At 43.6% G+C, this 25,051-nt stretch overlaps 1 protein-coding gene across 5 annotated transcripts in view; it reads right to left on the bottom strand.

Moving 5' to 3' along the window:
- Positions 1-509: 509 nt before the first annotated feature.
- The window catches only part of PRR35 (proline rich 35), a 37,809-nt gene continuing 13,267 nt past the window's right edge, over positions 510-25,051 (bottom strand). For 2 of the 5 annotated variants that reach the window (XM_029577248.1, XM_029577250.1), the window contains exons 2-4: positions 7,517-9,263; positions 3,475-6,144; positions 510-1,040 (exon numbers count right to left, since the gene is read on the bottom strand). In XM_029577248.1, the coding sequence (XP_029433108.1) occupies positions 5,226-6,144; positions 7,517-9,144 (2,547 nt within the window). In that variant the 5' untranslated portion in view covers positions 9,145-9,263 and the 3' untranslated portion in view covers positions 510-1,040; positions 3,475-5,225. Of the gene's footprint in view, positions 1,405-3,474; positions 6,145-7,516; positions 9,264-10,074; positions 10,181-25,051 lie in introns of those variants that run through there. The other 3 variants (XM_029577253.1, XM_029577249.1, XM_029577252.1) reach the window with 3 other exon arrangements.

Consider the following 25,051-nt stretch of genomic DNA (forward strand, 5'->3'; position numbering starts at 1 on the left):
CATGTGGGATGGAAGTGGATTCAGGAGACCCTTTCACCATCATCTCCTGCGTGGCGGTGCAGCATTCTAGTAGCCCGTTTGATCCTGAATGTTTTTGAAGAAGAGACCTCTGAGCTGACATACTACATGGTTTTTTTTTGTTGGTCCTTTACAATGTACTACAACCTACGCCAACTACCGTCATCTCATCAAAGACACCCCAAGCACTCTGGTATCAATGTCATTCAAAGTTACAAGTACAATTCCATAGGTGCACTGAGGCAAAACCAGAACTGGTTCAGCCTGTCCCTGAAGACCTAAATCATCTGATTATTTTATTTTATAGCAGTCTCATTGGTATGCCAATGAGATTCTGCTGTAAAAAAAAAAAAAAAAAAATTCTCTTTAGAGGTTACATTTTTACCTGTGTTTCAATGACACTGTGTGTGTATTTGAATATATTTGTGTCTCTGTGCATGTCTGTGTATATTTCTTCACCAAAATGTGGTGTGACTGGAGTCCAGTAGTCAAGATAAAACATGTATAGTGAGACCCAGAGTGTGATGAACTTTATTATGGCGGTATAACAGGGTTTGATTTTACCTCAAACTGATAAAGTCAAGATAGGTCACAGGAAGCTCATTTAATATTGCAATAACACCGTGCAAATAAATAACAAGTGATACTACGCAGTGCGTTTTCCATGGTATCCTTGTGTTAGTTATCGATCTATTTATGGTATATGATTGTCAGTGGTCAGCTTAGTACAGTGATGCAGCTCAGGAGGACGTGAAAATGAGAGGAAACCTTGCGGTCTTCTTATTGGGTCCCTCCTATTCCAAAGTTCTTTCTCTGCTTTTTCCCTTGGTGAACAACTGAACTCCATTTCCTTGTGAGATGTTGAGCTCCCATCCACATGTCATGGTGCTCTGGCAGTGCTCGCAGGAGTCTCTGTCCACGGCACAGTACCACAAGCCTCTATGCTTCCTTGCCCAGCCTGATAGTTTGGTCTAATTTGTCCCCGTGCAGTCTTGGTTCTTGCTGTCCTGCCCAGCAGAGTGCTATGAAAAGGAGAGAGAAAACAAGGACTTGATCAAAATGTCCTGATGGCGGTGGTTCTTCTCACATTCACTCACCAAAGTGAGCACATTTTGGCACTTATGAGTTGGCCTCAGCAAGATCTCATGGGGTACATTGGTAGTCCTCAAACGATGGGCAGGTTTAAAGGTGGATTACCTTTCACCATAACTGCAGATCTCAGGTCTGGTACAGAATCTCCATTTTTTTCATGCTGGCTCTTGACCCGTTGACTTGATTATGGAGATGTGATTAATTTGCTGCCTCTGACCAAGTGACTAGACTGACTGCATCCATGTGTTTACCTGCGGATCAGTCTGTGTGATCTGTCTGGTGAACTCCATTTGTCTGGAAAGACCAAGACCAAACTTATTATAGTGTGTATCAGTGATGACTATAGCTATAGGAGCAGTAGTCCATCAGCCTTATCACAACTTCCTTCATATGAGATTCTGCAATGATGGGGTAAGCAACATGCCGAGGTGACAAGCTAGCACCTTTACTCACAACAATAGATGTTCCTGCTTCATGACATAATTAAGGATATGCCAGAGAGGCTTTCACAGAAAATAGCTTTATAACAACAAGGTGCAATATGCCACAGAGCACATAATTAAATTAATTATAGTGCATTGCCAGGAAATTCAACCAGATCCTCACCAGGCAGGGTATTGTACAAACATAGTCCTAGGATCAAAGCACAGTCATATTGATTTTATGTAAATGTAAAAAAATCGGACTATACTTTTGCAAATCCCTGGCTTCTGATAAGGCAGTTTTATGAGCATGCAACCTGATTTTCAAATGCTAACAAGATCAAAATTTGTTTTACTTTCTACTTTTTCATGCCTTTCATTTGCAAAGTATGGGTAAAAGAGAAACTGTCCATTGGGGTACACATTAGCAGATCATGATGGACAACTCTCTCTGTAGACAAAACATACCATTCCCCTCATCCTTAGATAACTCATACCTCAGTCTGTCAATTAAATAACACCTGGGCTTGTTGATAAACACCTCGACCCCAACATTTGGAGATCAATTGAATCCCATTATACCATTATGTTTATATTACAGACTGGTCTGGAAAGTAACATGCCCACAAATCTGACCGTTTCTTATATCAACGTGAACCCTGCTATGTGATAATGCCTTGTAAAGGATTTATGTTGGTTTTTAAATTACTAGGAAAGACTGGTGACTCTGAGATAAATTTGGTTATTTCAGCTGGAGGGCAATTATCATGTGATACCGTAGGCACCAATGCCGTGGGTGCTTGAGCAACCTCAGTATTGAGCAGACTTCTGCCAATCTACGCATTGAGAGTTCTGGGCTGTACAACTATGGGGCATATAGGCAAGAAGAGATTGTGACTCCTCTGCTATTGCTCCTGGCTCTTCCCGGAGCCTTGATTGGCTAAGAAATGCCTGATTAATGGGCTGCAGGAGGAAATGGGAGTAGCAATGGAGGCAGCTGAGAGAGGTGTTGGGAGGAGGAATACTGCTTTAAGAGGGATACATTGGGGGGAGGGGAGAAGGTGAGTGAGGATACATAGGTGGGGGAAGGGGAAGAGGAACAGGAAGGAGGCAGTGAAAAGAAAGCTGGGAGAGGGCTGGGAGAAGTGGGCTTGGAAAGCGAGGTAAGCCGTGAGAAGGGTTATGAGAGGAAAGGGGATCATCATGGGAAAAGGCATGAAGGGATGAGGGAAGGAAGCAGCAGGAAGGGCTATGAGACTAGGAGGAGGTAGCAAGCTTCAGATAGAGAGATACACCTATGAAAAAGGAGAAAAGAAATGTTAAATAGATGAGAGGAGGACAGGAAAATACATTTTAAAGAAGTGAGAAGGCATAGAGAAGACCAAGAACAGGCAGAGACATACATCAACCTAGCAACACAAAGACTGGGACTGCTTATTTTAAGTTTGGTAAAGATTTCTGTGGTAGCTGGACTGTGTCATGGGTGGAGGTGGAGAGACTGGTGGGAATGAGCTGGGTGGAGGGGAAGGGAGAAAAGAAAGCACTTCATGGATTTATTTTATTCCTAAGCAAACGCCTCCACCCTTAAAAACCATTCCCCTCAACCTACCTTGAGCACACTTCCATAGTAAAGGGAAGAGGTGGGGGGTCACTTTGGCTCAGGGAGTCTCTGCCCAGTGTACATGTGAGGTGTTAGCAGGAGGTACCAGCAGCGGGATGTGGCAGCACATCAGCAGGGGTGAGAGGAGGGTATACAGGGAAGGAAGCATTATTAGCAGTGGAGGTGGCCAGAGTTTGGGGAGTGAGGGGATGTGACAAATTTTGAAATCGCCGAGGGCAGCCAGAATCTTTGCATCAGCACTGAGACACCCTCTTTCGTAGCACAGACAAATTCGGTTTCTCGTCACTCTGTATAATTGCATGGTATAAAATAGAGCTGTACCTCTCTCCTGTATAATCTATGCATGCTCCACCGCAGACACTCTAGGTGTAGGTTCCGTATAGCTGAAGGTGTTGAACTTCAGAATTTGGGGCCTGCTTTGTTTTCCTCCAGTATTCCAAGATATTCCTAGCAGATGCTGTATTACTACAAGGGATGTACTGCAGAACCTGCATTAACCATGGAGGCACTGCCCTCGTGCTTATATACCTCTGGACTTGGATGCGCTCTCTCGCTCAACATACTGCTCAACACTGTCAAAGACAAAAATAACTTTAAACTTCAGATTTGGGCATTGTGCAGTGGAATAACCGGGATCAGTCAAAATTCATAATTGTTAAGAAAATGCTTCATTATTTGAAAGACTGCAGTGACCGCGTCTCACCAGGGCAATAGTGAAATCCATTGGAAGTGAACGCTGTCCTTGGTAAATGTTTTTTCATAGTTGTCAACCTGCAGCCTAATGACTCCGTGATGGGTTCACTGCTTCAAGAAAGAGCCTGTATGACATGCATTAAGTTCTGCCTATAGCTAATCACACCCAGAAGCCCCTCTCTTTTTGTAATGTAGATATTTTGTGACTTTAAGAAGTCTTTTGCTGTAGTTTTGCAGGGTTCCTAGGATTGGCAATAGAATAGAACCCTAAAGATATGCCTTAATCCTGCTTTTACCAATCAGTTACCATGGGACTTTAAACAAGACCCTTAATTACCTGGTCTGCCTTTCCTTTCTTGCTCTCTGTATCTGACTACTTTCCTTAATTGTTCCTTTTTCCTCTCCCATTGTAATGCAAAGTAAGAAATAATTATGGCCTTAATTCTAACCCAGAGGTGACTACACCTCCAAATTCTAAAGTTGGAAGCAGGGATATGTAAAAGGCTGCTAAATGATTCTGAACCTTACTACTTAAGGTTAAGGTTTAGCAACCGTTCCTTTGGGTCCTAGATACCCATCCTGTTGAGTATAGCTCAGGCAGACTGTCTAAAAGTCTCTACTTTTAGGCTTTGCTGCTTCTCCTCTTGTTAGGGGAGCCCCTGATAAACCCTCACTCGAGTCAGACACAAACTTACACCAAACTTCTAACTTGATGGTGTGAGTATGAAAATAGTTTGTAAAGATCTTTGGATCCCATCAGCATGGAGCCTCTCGGTGCTCTGTGCCTAGTTCAGGAAGCTGGGGAACTGAACTATAGCTTCATGTCTCAGTGCAAACTGGGAGCTTCAAGATTCTCAGGGAGGTCTATTCTACTGCAGCTCACCGACCAAAGCAGAAGACCCAGCTTGGTTCCAGGTGTGTGCCCTGCCTGTGTGAGATTGTCAGAATGAGAAGTAAGAATCTGTGTGCGCAACTGCGGGGATCTGTTAACGAGGAAAGAAGTCCGGTCTACGGTTACTGGTGTCATTTCCTCTCAGTAATCGAGGAGGACAGAACATACACAGCTTCTACAAGATTGTTTTCTTCACTTGAGAGCCATCATTACAAAATGCTGTTTACTTCTAATTTGCATACTTTCCCTTTTCCTTAAATACTCTCCTTGAACTGTACAATATAAATAAGTCAAAAGACCCACAGACAACAGTTACAAATGGCAAAGGAGCTGGGTGAGGTTCAGTCATGTATTAAGATATAAATTATGTTGCTGTTTGATTTCACAGCTACTGTAGCATTTTTTGGTAGAAGAAGGGAATCTTATTTTAATATGTAAAGAGGTCTGCAGTAAATTTAGCAATGTCAGTGGTTGCTGCCTAAGAGAATTAGTCTGCATTTGAAGGACTGTGGAGGCGGATGGTTTCAGCCTCGCTGGGGCCACTGCCTCCACACGACATAGAGTGATGCCTATCACCGAGGTTCATTTGTTCCTCCTCGGGCAAAAGAAGCGGATGGTGGACTTGGGCAGCATTGTTAGATCTCCTGTCTGTGCACAGCAAGACGCTGGAGTCTGCCTCGCACTTGGTGGTATGGCTGTAGTAGGGTTCCATCACATGACGCAGCTCCACAGAGACATTGATAGGACAGGCGTCAGTTTTTATAAATGTGCCTTGGTGTGCCTTTGAGGTTGGCTGTTGGTCTTCTGACTGGCTCATCTTCATCAGAAAGTCAAAGGTTTTGCTCTCTGGCTCTGAAAGGCAACTTGGCATTTTGTCACCATTCATGATGTCATCAGCATCGGTGAGTCTGATATTGGTATCATGATCCTTGCATTGGAGCCTTGGATCTCCATTGATTAATTTGGATGCCTCATTTCTATCCTTTTCAAATCCACCATGGGACTTTTTCACTGAGAGGTCTAAGGGACCCTCATGAGCTTTGGTAGCCTTCTCCAGTGTCTGATGGATATGAAAGAGCTCCTTTCGGATTTTGACTAGCTGTGCCTTCAATCCTTTTTGCCCAGAGTTATTTTCTTTTGCCATGTCAGAAAGTTTCTTTTCCACTTCTTGGTACTCTTCCAAGGTCTTTGATAGATCCCAAATGAGCATAGTGGCAGCTTCGGAATCTCTTGAAATTTTGTGTACATGACTCTGCTTGCAGTCTGGCTGACCATTTGTGGCGATCATAGAAGATGGAGATTGTGAGTACATGGCCTTTTCTTGAGTTTCAAGTGTGCTGGGCATTTTATGTTTCTGCTTCCACTGGTCAAAAGACTTTAGCAATTGTGGAGAGTCTTGCATATTACTGAAAAGGAAACATAAATGTAAAAAAAATATATATATTAGAACCATAGTTCCTAAAAATATAGGCAAAATAAACAGAATGTGATGGAAATTTTGACCAGAACAATGAAAACTAGATGAACAGTAAAGTCGGTGAAAATAGCCTGACCTCATATTCTGACAGTCAATTAAAAATCTGTGATAATGTATGAGTGTTAGCATTGCCAACAGGTACAGGAGATTCTGTTAGCCTGAGCAGTAAAGATTTGGGGCGATAGGCTTGAGTGTCAACATGCATGGGTATTTACATTGGTCTGAATCATGGTGTCGAACACATGAACTGCATATAAATTATGTATGTGATGATATGATGTTTACTTAGAATAACTGCTTTCCTTTTGAAATCCCATTCACCTTCTCTCTCATGCTTTTGCATTCCATTTCTCTCTTGACAATTTACAGTCACTGTGGAGGTGAAAGAGAGGACAACTGGAAAGGGAGAGGACAGAGAATACACAAGTTCTGCAGGATTGCTTTCCTTTCTGTTGTAACCTAACGCACTTTCACACTACGCTCTCACCTTTGCAGACTCTATCCAGCAAGACTCCTTGACTTGAGTGCACCTCACCACAAAACAACACTGCTGAAGAAAATGCAAAGCTGCCTGAGCAATCCGCTTGTTAGCAAACCCTTCTCTAGAAGATGGGGTTGCCAACAAGCATCATTTCATAATGGATAGGCTGAGTCAGTCGGTTATAGCCCATTGCATCTATGGACTTGTAGTCCTGCGTTTCCTTAAAAAAAAAAAAGTAGATCAAGTTTCCAAATACAATTGCATAAACCAAGGTTGATTCAGTCTGTCTCTTTTGACATAGTTTCCATAATGTTCCAAGTATGATTACTTGTGGTGGAGGAGTGGAGGAGTAGCCTAGTGGTTAGAGCAGTGGGCTACAAGCCAAGGCAAGTCACTTTACCCTCCATTGCCTCAGGTACAAACTTAGATTGTAAGCCCTCTGAGGATAGGGAAATACCTACAGTACCTGAATGTAATCCACTTTGAAGTGCTGTGAAAAGTGGCATATAAATAAAATATGATTACTAAAAAGCTCTATTTCAATACTATCTGGGACTTCAAAACCTGATTTGAAAAACTTCTAGATTATTTTTGTCAGTGTTAACAAAATCTAAGTGACTTAAGAATCAATTCACCTCCAAGAGAACTTCATTTAAAGAATTTATATTCTGCCTTCTGCAACTTTGGTTGTGCTAGGCGGGTTACACTAAAACATGTATCGCAACAGAAATCTACTGGGCACACTGGCATTCATGTTTTAATTTTCATGATCATAATTATTCGCTAACACATAACTTAAACAAAAGCAAGGGTATCTCACCTAGTATGGTAACTGATTTTCCTAGCAGCCAGCATTTCAGATGCCTTGTGATCCTTTAGCAAATCGAGTTCACCAGCAAATAGGGATTTCCTCTTCAGGGAGGCAGTCAGGGTCCTGGCGTTGCTCAAGCATGTGGCCATCGGAAGCTCAGCCGTCCTGGTGCTGTTAGGCAGGTTGTCTCTCTCTTTGAATGATTTCTTGAAGACGTCAGACAGGATCTCCTGGCTCAGAGCTTCAGTGATTGTTTTGTCATAGGTTGGCCATTTCTCCTCTTCATTCTCAATTGGTGCTTCTATAAGGCTATCTAATGAGGGCTTTTCTTGGAAGTTCGTAGTCCAAAGAGTGTTGGTCTTTGCTACTGGGACTTTATGCAGAGCAGCTTTTTGTGTCTCACTGGGCGATTTTTCATGAGAGGTGGGCACTGAAGCCTCAAGCTGCTGCTGTTGTATGTCTAGTTTTGCTGAAGCTGTCATGCCTTCAGATGACCCAAACATGTGCTCAAACAACAAGGGGTAATAGAACCTTGGAAGAAAGGCAGATCTCTCTGGATTCTGGAAGGACTGGAGATGGGCAGAATGTGGATGCATTAGCTGGGCAGTGGAAGCCAAGAAAGGAAGCTGGGTCAGATGTGGGTGTGCTGTTGCATTGTTAGTCATAGTAGGACCCAAATATGAAAACAGATTGGGGTTCAATGGGTAGTTAATTCCCAATAAAGCAAGGTTCAGGCCCTGGGGTTCATGATTATCACTATAGGCAGGACGAGGGTAACATGGGATGATATTGGCTTCTGTACCTGGGCAGACAATATCTGTTGTGCCCTTTCTTTGCTTCTTTGTGAGTTGCTTCCACTGTTCCATCAAAATCCCATTGCTTCCTAGACATTTCTTTGGAACCTTGCAGTGCTTTGGCTTGACTTCCGATTCCACACAAGATGGCTCTTTGCTCTTCATGACATTCTTTTGTAGGGAGAAAACATCAGTTATGATGAAATCTGGCTCTGAATCTTTACAAGTTTTGTCACCTTTGTTCTTGAACCCAAGCAGGAGGGTGTTAACACTGGGTTCTGCAGGGTCATTGTAGTGGTAATTTGCCCCCATGGCTTTTGCTTTTTTCTGTCTTGCATCTGTTTCTTTTGGCTGCCCAGTTGTCTTTACATCCTCTTCTTCCATCTCCTGGAACTGGTGCAGCTCCTTATGCATCTGATTAGAAGATAGGATGTCTTCCTCTGACTTCTCACTGTCTACTGTATCTCTACGGGGAACATTTTTCATGTTCACCATTCCATCCATAGTAGCTATGAAGTCATAGTTCTCTTGCTTATCCATTGGGCCTCCATGATGTCTAGAAGCCTCTGCCGCTTGAATGAGATGAAGCTCTGGGTGTAATAGGTTGCCATTTTTGTAGGGCCAATCTGACTCAATCAGCAAGGAGAGTGAATTCTTGCATAAACTGTACTTCATGTGGTTATAGAGGTGGGATTTCTCCATGCAGGTGAAGGGACATTGAAAACATTTGTAATTGTAGGGTTTCCCCCAGGGTCGCGGGATATAATGGGGCTTCTTGGGTTTACGCTGCTTGTGCTTATAAACTGAAGTCAGCTTGCAATTGCCATCTTCTTCCTTCGACATGACTGATGGCTCTGACGTTGTCACAAATATCACTTAGAAATGATTAAAGTATAGAAGTTGACACTGCTTTTCTTAGTGCTAGTGCCTTAATGTCATCTTTCCTGAGACCACTAGATACCCTAAAAAGGAGAGAAAGCAATAGCTATGAGAAGTGATTCAAACTTTCCCAGACAAAACTAATTCTAGTAAAGTTACGACATGCTTAGAAGACCAAAGTTAAAACTCAAACTTCCTAGTGCCACAGAATCTTCCAAATAAAATCTGGCAAATATGGTAAAATGGTGTGGTGGTGGGGGAATCTTTTTTTAGTTGTTAGTGATAGGAAGGAATGCAAACGTGGCATTATGAGACTTAGAGGAGAAGGAAAGGAATATGTAGAGGCTGATGAGGAAAAAGCAGAATTGCTTATTTGACGGTGGCTTTGCCCGTCAGTAATATTTTTCCTAGATGTTTTTCCTAATCTAGGAATTAATAGGAGTTGTTAGTGGTGCTTTTTAGCTATTATTGGATGTATGCTGATTTTTATTTTTGTGATCTTGGCTTGGCCCTTTTTTAAATTACAGTAAAGACTATCTTTTATTTGAACACCAGTCACTGACTCCTGGGTTTTCTTTTGAGCATTCTCCCAAGACTGGGCTTGAAAGGGAATGTATGGCTATTGGTTCATCTCATGCTTTCTGCCTGTAGTTTTGGTTTTGGCTTCCCTGATGTGGTCACAGAGATAGTAATTGATCATGCCAGGGACCCTGGAAGGTAAGTCTTCCTCCCCATCCAGACTTGAACCCGGACCCTCTAGTTACGGATAAAGTGCCAAAACAGGGGATCCACTACACTTTACTATTTCTGTTCTGTGTTCATTGATGAAGGGCCAGAAGTAGGATCACAGAAAAAGGACAAAGAAGCACTACAACAAAAGTGCTCTCCAGCTACCTGAACACCATCAGCTCCACCGCATTGATGTCACTTCCTGAGAGATTCCATTTGAATTCATCAGCATCTAGTGTGCGCGCGCTTGTTGTTTGACAGTTAATCGCCTATTGAAAATCAGGCCCAAATAATCACACTGAAATACAAGTAATTTGTGATTTTTGCATCCCTAGGGATACACAGAACATCTCAAACTCTTGCCAGGGGTGCAGTAGTCATGAAAGGTTGAGAATCACCGCTCTAAAGTCCCATATGACTGAGCAGACATGCAAGCCCCTCTTATTTATTCTGTTACCCCACCTGCATTTTGGTCTTTCTCAACCATATTGAAATTCTGTTATATACCACTCTGACAGTGAAGAAGTATTTTATTGTTTCCTCTAAATCTTTCTGCCGACAACGTCATATCATGAACCCCTTTTCCTTAAACTTTCTTTTCTGTGGAAAATATCACCTTCTTGTACTTTATTGAAGCTAGTGAAATGTTTTAATATTTCTATCAGTTTCCTCTATCCAGTGAGTACAAAAGGCACAGTACAAAAAAAGACATAGTGGACATGGAAAAGGTGCAGAGAGGGACGACAAAAATGATAATGGGGATGGAAAGCTCCCTTATGGAGAAAGGCAAAACAGATTAGGGATCTTTAGCTTGGAGAAGAGATAACTGAGGGGGATATGACTGAGATTTATAAAGTCACAAGTGGGATGGAACAGGTAAATGGGAAATGGTTATTTACTCTTTCAAACACTAGGACTAGGGGACCCTCTATGAAACTAGCAACTGGCAGATTTAAAACAAATAGTAGGAAGAACTTTTTCACAGATGAATAACTTGCAGAGAACTCCGGGCGGCCCCATTTAAGCGCATATATGGCAGTATTATAGAACCTGCGCACATCAGGTACACATTTTGGTTATGTGTAAACAGGGGTGGATTGGCCTATCGGGGATTTGGGCATCCCCTGGTGGGCCGGTCGCTCTAGTCACGTGGTCTGCCGAGCGCGGTCGTGACAGAGCCGTGCTCGGCAGACCACGGGGTATCTCCTGGGCCGGCCTGGGTGGCAAATCCCCGGGCCGATCGTCATCCGGAATCCGCCCCTGTGTGTAAATACCTGCAATGCATTGGATGCACGTACTTTTCCAACCTATTTTATAAACAACGCACGTATATTTTATACGCAAAGAAAAAAATAACCTGCTTGTGTAAAACTCAGATTTATATGTGGAAGTCGGTATATTTTAATACGTGTGCAGAAATGAAATCGCCAGTTTGTTGATACCTCTACCATTTCACTCAGTTTTTCTCCAGGTTATCAAGATCTTCACCCAGACCTCCCACCCAACCAACGTCAGACAACAGACGAGTTTGATATCAGTTGCACAGGATAATTAGCAGGTGTGAAATTGTACAAATAAGTTTCCAAATCTATTTGCATAAGTCCTTTACAAAATAGCAACTTAGCTCCACCCCAAAATGCCCCCTAGACTGCCCCTTATTTGCACGTGAAACTGAAAACACACACACACTTTTGATGTTTAAAAAATAGCATATACGCGGGTACAAGCTACTTACGTGCGTATGCGCTAATTTTACACGTGTAACTCCTTTGAAAATTCACCCCTCAGAGCACAATCAGGCAGTGGATTCTATTGGCAGAGGACATGGTCAAAGCAAGTAACATAGTAGAGTCCAAAAGACAGTTGGACAAGTTCCTGAAGGAAATATCCACAGACAGTTACACTTGGAAAAGCCAGCACTTATCCCTGGGAATGAAATGGATCAACTATTTGAGACCTGCTAAGTACTTGTGACCCAGACTGGTCACTGCTGGAGACAGGAAGCTGGGCTCGATCTGACCCAGCATGACATTTCTTATCTTCTTACATTCTGAGTGTCTTAAGCCTTTCTTTAATGTTGAAGGCCTTGTATCATTTTAGTAGCTCTTTTCTGAACTGCTTCCATCCTCTCAATGTCCTTATGAAGGAAAGGACTCCAGATCTGAACACATAAAATAAGCCAAAAGAATATTTGAAAAGAAGCTTACCAGAGAGGTAAAAACTCAAAATAAAAACGTTTTGAACTATATTCCAAGCAAGAAATCTGTGATGGAACCAGTTGGACCACTAGATGACCGAGGGAAAAGAGAAGCTCTTAGGTAAGAGGAGGCCATAGCAGAAAAACTAAAAGGATTCTTTGCATTGGTCTTTACTTGGGATCATTCTACAGCTTGAGCATGGATTGAGGGAAAACGTGCTTTCAATGATTTGTTTTAAATCTTCTGCTTGTTAGTTTCATGGCGCGTTCTCTTGTTTTATTTACTCTTTTTATCCCACTCATAATTTTATAACCTTCTATCACATCCCCTTTCGATCGTCTTTTCCAGGCTGAAGAGCACTAACCTGCAAAGCCTCTCTTCATAGGACAGCTGTTCCATCCACTTTATCATGTTTGATGCCCTTCCCTGCACATTTTCCAGTTCTGCTAGACTTTTTTGACACGGGATGGCCAGAACTGTTCCCGATACTCAAGATGCAGTTACAGCATGGATTGCGCATATCCAGCATAGCTCTCTGCTTCAACGGCAGGGGAGAAGAAAAACTGATACTTCACGCATATCAAGCATAGCTCCCTGCTTCAACGGCAGGGGAGAAGAAAAACTGATACTTCACGCATATCCAGCATAGCTCTCTGCTTCAACAGCAGGGGAGAAGAAAAAAGGATTCGCACTCACAAAGTGGAGAGTAGCTGGCTTGTTACGGCGGTTACTACCCCAAACCAAATAAGCCTGATACTTCACTTTCAATGCATATCCAGCATAGCTCTCTGCTTCAACGGCAGGGGAGAAGAAAAACTGATACTTCACGCATATCCAGCATAGCTCTCTGCTTCAACAGCAGGGGAGAAGAAAAAAGGATTCGCACTCACAAAGCGGGGAGTAGCTGGCTTGTTACGGCGGTTACTACCCCAAACCAAATAAGCCTGATACTTCACTTTCAATGCATATCCAGCATAGCTCTCTGCTTCAACGGCAGGGGAGAAGAAAAACTGATACTTCACGCATATCCAGCATAGCTCTCTGCTTCAACAGCAGGGGAGAAGAAAAAAGGATTCGCACTCACAAAGCGGGGAGTAGCTGGCTTGTTACGGCGGTTACTACCCCAAACCAAATAAGCCTGATACTTCACTTTCAATGCATATCCAGCATAGCTCTCTGCTTCAACGGCAGGAGAGAAGAAAAACTGATACTTCACGCATATCCAGCATAGCTCTCTGCTTCAACGGCAGGGGAGAAGAAAAACTGATACTACACGCATATCCAGCATAGCTCCCTGCTTCAACAGCAGGGGAGAAGAAAAACAACCAATAAGGGCTGAATAACATAGTCTGGGTAAAACAAATAAGCATGGGTGTAGCTTGCTTATTGCGGCGGTTACTTCCCCTACTACCCCTAACTAATCAAGCTTGATATTTCACTTGGATGCAGCTCCATCACTGCTCTCTACATTAATGGTGGGGGTGGAAGGGAAATAGAACCAAAGAGCTAAGAGAAACAGATAAGTATGAGAAAAAATGTGTGAAGCTTGCTGGGCAGACTGGATGGGCCATTTGGTCTTCTTCTGCCGTCATTTCTATTTTTCTATATAGAGGCAATATGATATTCCCTCTTTTATTCTCAGTTCCTTTTTGGATCATGCCCAACATCCTATTTGCTTTTTTGGCCACCACCACACACTGAACCAAGGATTTCAATGTAATGTCTACAAGAACCAAGGTCTTTCTCCTGAATGGTGACTCCCAATACAGAAAGCCCTACATTGTATAGTTGGGATTATTTTTCAGTGTGTGTGTCACTTTGCACTTTTCCACATTAATTTTAATCTGCTAGCCAGATGCCCAGTCTCCTAGTCTTGCAAGGTCCTTCTGAAATTCCTCACAATCCACTACTGTTTTACCAATTTTTAATAATTTTGTGTCACCTGCAAATTTGATCACTTCATTCGTTACTTTTCCAGATCATTTATAAATATATTAAAATCAGAGAGAAGAGGTGCAGGTGTAGGTGCAGCTGTCTGACCCCTGCGGCACTGCAAGCCTGCAGGTGGAAGAGAAACTTGGTGTTGTCATCCTCCTGCATTGCAGGGCTCTCAGCGTGAGCCGTGCGGTGCTCGAATTCCGGTGCTGATCTCACGAGAGTTTGCCAACAGTGCGAGATTTCGAGCACCGTGGAGCTCATGCTCTCTGAAAGCCCGGTGGGGCAGGAAGACGTCACCAGTTTCTCCTCCATCTGCAGGCTTGCAGCACCGCTTCCTTGTTCTGCTCTCCAGGTTGTCCCCACTTGGGAGTCAATTTCTACACATTCTGTGCGGGAAAAGGTACATTCTTCACTGGAGGGGAATTCTGGGCAAATTCTGCACTGCGGTGCTCTGTGTTGGAGGAGTTGTAGGAGAGAGGCATCATTACCTTCACATGTGCTGGGAATGTAGATTTGTTGAGGAGTTCTGCTCTGAGGTACATAGGTATGTTCAGCTTATTCTTAATCAAGCACTGACTGTTACGTTTATTGAGTAGATGGGAATGGGAAAGGGCTGCAGCTAAAGTGCGTACCCTTCTTTCTCATATTTTTCAAGCTGTGCGTTGAACCATTTTTATTTTTGGAAAAGTCTACACCCTGCCTGGACCACTGGATAATTACATTGTTGGAGACTGCAACTATGGAGAATATCATTTATCTTTTACTGGACCTGGCTCAGATCTACTGTTTGAATGTCTTGTTTTGTTTTTTTTTACTTTGGGTTGTACCATTTCGATTGGTGTCAGGTATTGTTTTGTTTTCTGAATGCTCCCTTTCATTTCATTGTGGTTATTCTCTGGGCTGTCCTTACCTTTTTGAAACTGTAGTCCATCTGTAAGTTAATTTCTTTGTGCCTTTTGTTTAAAAGAAAATGAAAATAAAAAGTTTTTTAAAAATTCTGTGCATTGTGCAGTTGCACAGGATTCGCTGCATAAGAAAGTGAGCATAATGTCAGCTTTCCTATATGGATTGGCTAACCAAGGGGGTCATCCGAGATCTTGTTTGACAATTCCTAGTCCTGTCCTCTCGATTGATATGTGGCTAATGAATTTCTGACGCATGGTTTTACACATTTTAGCAGGGAAGCTCAAGTTCCAAACCCTTGATCATTTTTTGGAGTCTCCTTGAGTTTTTCCACCTCTTCTGGCATGTCTATTCTGTTACAGATTTTTGTATCATTTGCAAGCAAGCCCTCAAAGCCCTCAGCAATGTTGGTAATAAAGATGATAACATGCAGAGTTAAGTTTGTTAGGTATTTAGGGGTAGATTTTAAAAGAAGCACGCGTGGCCTACATGTGCGCCCGATTTTATAACTTGCGCGCGCAAGTTATAAAATCAGGGGTCGGCGTGCGCAAGGGGGTGCACAGTTGTGTGCCTTGCGTGCGCTGAGCCACGCTGCCTTTCCCCGTTCCCCCTAAGCTAACCTTCCCACCCCTTCCCCTAACCATTCCCCCCCTCTAGCCCTACTCTAACCCTCCCAAAATTATCTTACCTTTTGCGCGCGCCAGCAGCTTGCCGGTACACGATCCTCCGAAACGGGCGGCAATGGCCACTCTGTCGGAGGCCTCTGGCCCCGCCCCCAGACCGCCCCTGCCTCACCCCTGGCCCGCCCCTTTTGTAAAGACCCAGGACTTACACGCGTCCCGGGGCTTTACACGTGTCGCCAGGCCTTTTTAAAGGATTTACGCGCCTAACCCTTTTAAAATCCGGCACTTAGCGTGGCATATACATTTTTTTTTAATAGTGAGTAATAGATAAATTAAACTAAATTAAAATGCACCAGGGACTGTTTGTCCTAAATTAGCAGTCACACCTGAAGTTCCTATCCCCAGTCAGGGATCAGTCAGTAAATAAGGAAAGGAAGCAGAGCGGGCCATGATGGAGGAAATGTATACTTATAAAACGCCAGCTGCCCAGCTAAAAAAAAAACAAACAAACAGACAGACTATCTACTCAGAAAAAGATTGAGATTACAAAGCTAGCAATTAACCCTTAATCTAGTTGATTTCTCTTCAAACCTCAGTAGAAATCGTTCAAACCTCCTCTCAGAAAACAAGAGAACTGAGCAGAGCGACCACTTTATGCAAATGAGAATTGCTGCAGGAGAGGAAAGCTTGCTCTCCCTCAGCTGGGGAAGCGTTATAGAAGAGAATTTACAAGCGAGGTGGGTAGGAATATAAACCATACCAAACTCTAAGCAGATTAAAAGATTTTTACAAAATTCCCAAATACCGACTGGAGCTCTACCTCTCCTTTGGGATGCAGGAGGCAATTAAGTGGCTGATTAACAGTGACTGCAACCCAAATACCATTTGACTCCAAAGGACAAACTCTCTACTTCAAGGAACCCTTACAGTGTTATACAGCAAGCAGTTCCCCCCCTGCATCTCAGGAACAGCTGGAAACAGGAAAGCAACTATAAAATATAGCAATCTGTAAGCAGATTAAAATAGCCAAGAAGATATATATTTTTTTTAAAAATCCAAAACTACTTAGGAAAGGCTGAAGGTCTGTTTCTCCTGTGGAATACAGACATAGAGGAAATGGGACCGAAGCATCAGAGAACAGGGTAGTGGGCGGTGAGAGAGAGCAGGGAAGAGACAAAGAGTGGGCGAGAAAAGGGAAGAGAGAAAAAATACAGAAGGAGATGGGAGAAAGAAAGACAGAGCATGGGAGATAGGAGAGGCAGAAAGAATGCCCTCCATCCACGCCTGACCTCTTATCAAATAAACAAATAAATAAATATTAGCGCTAACAATATCAGAGGCGCACCTTCCCTTACCATCACACATTTACAAATGTAGAGGGGTCTGACTCTGTGCTGCTGGTCCCGGCATAAAGCAGTGTGCTTGCCACATTAATACACTTGAATGCACAGAAATAAAGCTTCCCAAACCAAAATATAGATCAAGTGATCTCTTTTTAAATCAGACTAACTTAATACATTTCTTGGCTAGCTTTTCGGGAGTTTACACTCCTTTTCACAGATTTGAACAGAAAGAGTAAAGGATGACATTGTCAGAAAATACAAAAGAATCACAAAATATATTATGAAGGGGGAAAGAAAGCAGTAATGTATTTCCTGACTGTCATTCTTTCCATGTGCTAATCTGAGGAAGGAAGTATAAACTCCCGAAAGCTAGTTAAGAAATGAATTAAGTTAGTTGAATAACAAGGGATCCCCTTCTATTTGGGTTTTTTTTTTTTTACGTTAACCCTTATTACCAATGTTCCTGCAATTCCGGCTTGCTAATGCTATCATAGGCTGTCTCTGCACGACCTAGCTTGTCTTCTCAGGTTACCTCTGCTGACCTTAGGACAGGCCTTTAACATCACAAGAAGATGTGAGAGATGGGGCATGAACAAACAGTGCTTCAATAGTTGCTTTAAGGAAAGCATTAAAAATAATTGTTTTTAGTCTAAACCAATGAATCTTTAAAAAAAAATCTTTAGGATTTTTATTTTTTTTAGCATGGAAACTTGTGGATTCCTTGCAGCCCCTCTGTGTGTAGTCTATCGTCCTGTCCAAATCGGATAATTGCAAGATCAGATTAAGCTGCTTGATTTGGGGGCTTTTTTCCATATTTTTATTTTTATCTGTGTGCTAATATAGAATCCCACTCTTTGGGACTTGCCAACCAGCCATGTTTTCATGCTGTCCACAGCAAGAGCATAAGATTCGTTATTCTGGGTCAGACCAAGAGTCCATCAAGCCCAGTATCCTGTTTCCAACAGTGGCCAGTACAGGTCACAGGTACCTGGCAAGTACCCAAACATTAAAATTGATCCTACGCTGCTAGTGCCCACAGATAAGTAGTGGTTTTTCCCAAGTCTATTTGTAATAACAGTTCATGCACTTCTCCAAGAACTTGTCCAAACCTTTTATAAACCCAGCTGTGCTAGCTGTCTTTACCACATCCTCCAGTAATTAATTCTCCACGTACATACCCCCCACAGAAATCTAAGATCAGCAAACAAAGCACTGCTAACTATTCCGTCAGTCAAGACGGCCAGATTAACACAAGTAAGGGACAGGGCCCTATCCCTAGCAGGACCTATAATATGGAACACCATGCCGGTGGAAATCAGATTGCAAAGAGACAGCAAAACCTTCAGAAAAAAATTTAAAAACATGGCTATTCAAGCAGGCATACCACAAAGAGAATCGAGAGTAGAACCCAGGGAAATGTTAGCTGCGGTCAGGCAAACTCCCACACACACACCTTTCTTCTTAAAGTGTGTCTTCTCTTTTATATTCTAAATTCTTCTTTTATTTTAAACAACAAAGAACTAGAGTTAAGTAACACCAATCTTAGAGCGGAGTAAGAAAAACTGGACTTGCCTTATAACACTCACAAAATAGTACTTATTATGATATTATGTTACAGTATTTTTGATGGCACCTGTTTAAGAGTTAGAATTCTAGACACTTTATACAACATAGTTTTTGTGCCCTATTGTGAACTGTTGTGATGGCACCCGCTTAACGACGGTATAGAAAAGATTTTAAATAAATAAATAAAATAAATAAATAGAGCTTAGTTGCGCATTAAGTGGAAAAAGAATTTTCTCTAATTTGTTCTAAATATTCTACTTACTTATTTCATAGAGTATTCCCTAGATTTTGTATTGTTTGAAAGAGTAAATAACCGATTCACATTTATTGTTCAAGTCCTTTAATGATTTTAAAGACCTCAGTTATATCCCACTCGGTCATCTCTTCTGTAATCTGAACAGCCCTGTCCTCTTTAGCCTTTCCTCATCGGAAAACCTTTATCATTTTGGTCACCCTTCTCTGCATAACATCAATTGGCTTATATTGGAAACCTAATATATGTAAATGCATATTTATTGTGGATTTCCTGAAAACATGACTGGTCAGGGATTACCCAGGACAGGTTTAAGAAGCCCTGTGCTAGTGAAAGATAGAAGTCTCACCAAAGCTGTAACATGCCTATGACCAATATGGACGCATTGATGAGTGCTGCTATCCGAAGGGCGCCATAGTGCCGCTGGCACAGAAGGGAAGATGTTGTCTGCTGCAGCCATCAAAAACAGTGTGGTCCCATAAGAACTGGCAGCATGGTCAGAGGCCCTTGGGAAAAAAGTAGACCCTTGCCAGCAGGGACTTAGAAAGAGGAGTAGTGGTGAGGCATAGGAAGAGTAGAAGCCGCACTGTGCTGCCCCATCGGAGGCAGAAGCCTTGCCAGCAGGGCCTAGGAAAATGAGGAGATACACAGACTGCCCTGCAAGAAAGAACACATGGACAGAGCAGGGTTGGCTCTTGTGGTCCAAAGAACTAGGCCTGTCGGCCGCAGGGGGGACACTATTGCTATGGTTTCCGGGGGAGGGGGATGAATGACAGAAGGAGTGGGGGAGTGAGCATGGTGAAGTGATAGAGAGCATCTGCACAAGTGTGTGTGTGTGTGTGTGTGTGTGAGAGAAAGAACATGTGCCTGTGTGTAAGAGAGTGCTCATGTATGATAACATGTGTGTGGATGAGAGTAAGAGAGCCTGTGTGTGAGAGAGTGTGCATGTTTTGTATGTGTGTGAGTGAAAGATGCGTCTATGCGAGAGCGCATGTGTACGTGAGGGTGCGCATGAGAGCACGTGTGTGCGAGAGAGAAAGCACGTGTGTGTGTGTGAAAGAGAGAGCACATGTGTGTGAGAGAGAGGGAGAGAGAGCATGTGCGTGTTTGTAAGAGAAAATGGGAGACAGAGAACATGTGTATTTGTGGGAGAGAGGGGGAAAGAGAGAGTATGTTTGTGTGTGTGTGAGAGAGAGAGAAAGTCTATGCAAAACAACCTCCCTTCCCCTCTTCTTGCTAACCATGACAATCTCAGGGTATCTGGAAATAAAAAATTCCTAGGTATAGAGAGTGGGATATTTTTTAAATCCTTATTAGTTGTATTTATTAGGTGTTATTTGATGTGTCTATTTTGAAATATTTTATTAGATTGTAAACTTTTTATATGAATTTTTATTTTTTGGATATTATTTGTGCCTTAGCTGTTTTTAATTATTCTTTTTATTGATGTGGCTTTACTACCATTGATGATATTGTAATTCTTGATTTTATTGTTTTATGAGGAATGGTGACATTGCTAAGGGTTTTCAACTCTGATTCTTGAGAGCTACAACCAGTTCTAGTCTTAAAAGTAAAGGAAATATGCAAATTAAACCAGTTCTTGGACCAAGTATATGCAAATATATCTAAATATTCATTGTAGGTATCCTTAAAAACCAGACCTTTTTACAATACTTCCTAGTACAATAATAATGTAGTAAACAACAGATAAAGACCACTTGGGTCTTCTAGTCTGCCCAATTATCCAATTCAATTGGATCCAACTGGCACAAATTAAATCTGCAGTTCTCTGACCCGCCACTTGGCACACCCTTGCTTTCCTTATAAACATTATAGTTATATGTCCACAGATGCCATGTCTGTAAAACCAAGATTGAGATGGACATGGAACCACTAGGAACATGTTAAGAGTGTCCAAAATGACTATGTGAGCAACAAGTCTGTCTGAAAAACCTGGAGCAAGCTGGACACCCTAGTAGGTAGAGGTGCTAGAAAGACAGAAGGCAGCTTAACTATATAGACCACTGGTCTAGCCACCTGTGTAATGGCATAACCAACTGTGCACGGAAAGGATGGTTAACTTGAATGCCCTCCCACTGCAGGTGGTGGAGGAAAAATCAGTAGCAAAATTCAAGGCGGCATGGGATAAACTCAATGGATTCCTAGGGTAGTAATGAAGCTGAACATTTTCATCTGCTGTGCAGCCTCTTTGTACCCTGATCCAGCCTATGTTGCCTCTCCATCAGCAGAGACCTCCAAGTGAGCTCTGTTTCACGTTACCTGAGCCATCTACTCATTGGCCACCTGACTTAGCCTGCAGTGAAGCCTCCTTTCCACTAGGGGTTCTCAGCGAGCTTCATCTCCAGCCTTGCTAAGCTCCACCTTGCTGCCTGAACCACACCCAATCTCTAGCTCCATTCACTCTTGGCCTTCTATTTTGTTCTATGCTTTGCGGCCTCCAGGTCTTCTTGCTCCTTGCTCTGTGCCTTGTGGCTTATGGTCCTTCTTGCTCCTTGCACCTTGCTCTGGCCTATTCAGGCCTTACCTTACCTAGCAGCCTATATAGGCCTTTCCCTGCTCTTGCTCTGTGGCCTACTCTAGGCCTATCTTTACCTTGTGGCCTTCGGGCCTGCCATTACCCTAGGCCTTGCTCTGAGGCCCACTCAGGACTTACCATGCTTAGTGGCCTTTGAGCCTCCAGCCTTGCTGCTTTCAGCCTTCTGTGTTTTCTGTTGTCGTCATCTATTCCCAGACTTGTCTCATCCCTGCCCAGTCCAGTTTCCAGTCCTCAGCCTATCCCAATAACTAATATCCAGTCCCTTGCCTGTCCCAGCATCCTGACCTCAGTTCTTACCTGTTGCAGTCTCCAGCCCTTAGCTCCCTGTCTGTACCTACACCAGATCTCTGCTTCCAGAGTGTCTCTGCCCACAGCCTCCAGCCTGTGTCTACCCTGCCTTGACCAGCTTACCTAACCTGTCCAGTTAAGCCCTACTGGCCACCAGCACCCAAGTGCTTAACCTGCAGGGAAGGGGACTGGCTAGCCAGAAGACCAACCCAGCTCTCACCATGAGATTCAGCTGTGGAAACCAAGCCCAGCTGGCTCCCAGAACCCAAGGGCTCAACCTGTGGAGGAGGGGTCTAGTTAGGCAGAAGACAGATCTAGCTCCTACCCTGTGGTCCTCCTCTGCTATTGAGAGGATATTTCCTGACCCCAGCTCTCGTGACAGAAGCACTGGGATAACATGCACAGAGAAGCAGTTACAATCCTAAACAGAAGGCATGGGGGTAACTCTCACAGAGCAGCAGTTACAACCCTGAAAAATCTTGCTGGGCAGACTGGATGGGCCACTTGTGAGTTTTTTATGCCCATTTACTCTTCAAAGTCAGTGGTAGATTTAACACATCTTTCATTTTCTCTGAGATAGGACCTCCTATTCCTTGCTCCCCCATGCCACTTCCTCTCTATCAGCTCAAGTGGTTAGTGCTTAATTTGAAGTATTGATATTTTGCTATGGCTGATAACCATCACCACCTACAACAATAAATGCTTGAGAGCTTCAAATGAATCCATGCCACCCGGGGCTATGAAAACAGCAGGGGCACAGCGTTTGCTAATAGCCGAGGTACAGCCTGTGGCTACAAAACGCAGCAGATGAAAAATGGCTTGTATTGATCAAGCTTCTATCAGCAGCTGGCGAAGCATAGGAGCAGGCTCGCCCCTCTCTCTCCCCCCCCCCCCCCCCCCCCCCCACTCCCCCCATCTGCTGGATTTCTTTCCTGGCTGGGAAGTTTTACTGCCAGCGACAGAGACCGTGCTCCCCCATGCCAGGCCAAGGACATCCGTAAGGGCCAGTGGTAAGCCTTCATATCTCTGACAACCGGCGTCCACACAACACACCAAGATTACTAGAGGACTCCAAGTGATTAGGAAAAGGTTAATTCAGTGCTGATTTTGTCCCATTACATCTATGACAGGGCATCTTGAACCTGTCCCGGTGACCTCACAGGCAGGCTGGTTTTCAGGGTATTGCCAAGGAATGTGCAGGAGACATTTCACGTTTTGCAGCCCCCTTTATATGCAAATAAATATCATGCATATTCATTGGGGATATCCTGAAAATCTGCTGGGCTGTTAGGTTTGGAAAGCCCTGATCTGTGGACTTCTAGTTTTCTCCTGTGCCATTTGAGCTTTCAGTTTAATTGGAACCTGCCTCTATTGGGGGTTACTGTGCCCAGGGACGATAACTTTAAAATGGGTGCGCGGGTACCTCTAAACACGTGTATATGTATGGGTGCGTGATTAGATGTGCTGCAATTTTAGATCCTGCGCGCAGGTTGTAAACTAGGCCGGGCGCGTGTACGTGTGCTCCCTATTTTAAGCATGTACGCGCACAGCAGGGAAATGTTGACAAGCAAGGGAATTTCATAATGTGTGCGCGTCCAAGCCATGACCGGTTTCACCAGTTGTCCACAGCTAAATCCTCATGACCCCCCCTGATCCTTTACCCTGCATTCCCCCCCCCAGTTAACCCAGACCCCTCAATCAGTTCATATGAGGCTGGAAATCATTTTATACTGACTTACACCTCAGCTATAGCAGAAGTAAAGTTGCACAGAAATTGACCTGGACACGTGCCCACGTGCGTTCATTCATGTGCGCATATCTCTTGGTCCCGCCCTGCCCCACCCACATTCTGCACTTCCCCCCCCAATGCGAGATATTCGCAGCTTGGTACTTGTGCGCGTATGTGGCTGGTTTATAAAATCGGCTGGCCGCAAATAAGCGATACACGTGCGTTGCTTTTAAAATTCAAATTTAAATCTCTAAATTTTCAACCACCCAAGGATTTTTCCCAGATTTTCTTCCCCTCCCCCATCCTGTCTAGCCCAGGCATTGCATTGACAGTCCTTGGCCAGAGACTGCAAACTGCAGCTCCCTCTGGACCCCAGCAGATACGTATCACGAGTCACCACTGAATAACGGCTGGGGCTTCCTCTCGCCTGGGGGGGGGGGGGGGGGGCAGGGAAGGCTGTCTCTGCCACACCTCCAACCCAGGCTGGTCAAAGAGCAGAATCCAGGCTGAGGTCTCTCCCATGGCAGTGCAATGTCACTAAGCCATCGGGCGGCCCTCAAGAGTCAGTTTTCATTATTTTGAGTCTGACTTGTACCCGAGTTTATACTCTTACATAGAAACATAGAAATGATGGCAGAAAAGGGCCAGTCTGCCCTGTAAGCTTAGGGTAGTATCTGCTGTGCCATACAGGTTACCCCCATGCATATCAGTTTCCCACATTAGCCCTCATTGATTGCTGCTGAATCCAGTTCCCTGTCATGCCTTGCTGTTGCAAAACCAGTCTTTATTGGTTAAGGGAAGTAACTGCCGCATCAACAAGTTACCCCCATTCTTGTTTTCCCAGACCGGAAAAGTCGGGGCCCTCGGTTGCTGACCGTCTCCAATTCCCCTTTCCCCTCCCTGCCGTTGAAGCAGAGAACAATGAGGGAGTTGCATCGACAGTATGAAGGCTTTTTGGTTAAGGGTAGCAACCGCCACACCACCAAGTTACTCCATGCACTCTTTTCTTCATTTCCATCCTCTAGCCTTTAGGGATCCACAGTGTTTATCCCATGCTCTTTTGAGTTCTTTCACTGTTTTGGTTTTCACCTCTGGAAGGGCATTCCAGCCATTGACCACCCTCTTCGCGAAGAAATATTTTCCGACATTGGTTCAGAAACATCCTCCTTGGAGTTTCATTTTGTGACCCCCTAGTTCTACTAATTTCTTGCCAATGGAAAAGGTTTGACGTTTGCACATCATTAAAACCTTTTAGGTATCTGAAGGTCTGTATCATATCACCCCTATGTCTCCTTTCTTCCAGGGTGAACATATTCAGATGCTTCAGCCTCTCCTCATGTGTCTTCTGATACAGATCCCTCACCATTTTAGTTGCCCTTTTTGGGACCGCTTCTGTCCTGTCTCTATCCCTTTTGAGATACTGGCTCCAGAATTGAACACAGTACTCCAGGTGAAGCTTCACCAAGGACCTGTACAAGGGCATCACCACCTCCTTATTCTTACTGGTTATTCCTCTCTCTATGCAGTCCAGCATTCTTCTGGCTTCAGCTATCGCCTTGTCACATTGCATCATTACATGCCAACTTGTTCTCAAACCAGTAACTGGTTTAGTCCTAGCTGAAACTGCTCACAATGGGGCTTGTAGAATATTCAGGTGGCAAAGTGACTCTCAGCTAATCAAGAGTGTCATTTTGCACTATCTCAGGTTCTGGCCCCTTAAGGAAGCCTGAGGTGAAGCACTTAA

Source organism: Rhinatrema bivittatum, chromosome 14, assembly GCF_901001135.1.
Source record: "Rhinatrema bivittatum chromosome 14, aRhiBiv1.1, whole genome shotgun sequence".
Taxonomy (NCBI): domain Eukaryota; kingdom Metazoa; phylum Chordata; class Amphibia; order Gymnophiona; family Rhinatrematidae; genus Rhinatrema; species Rhinatrema bivittatum.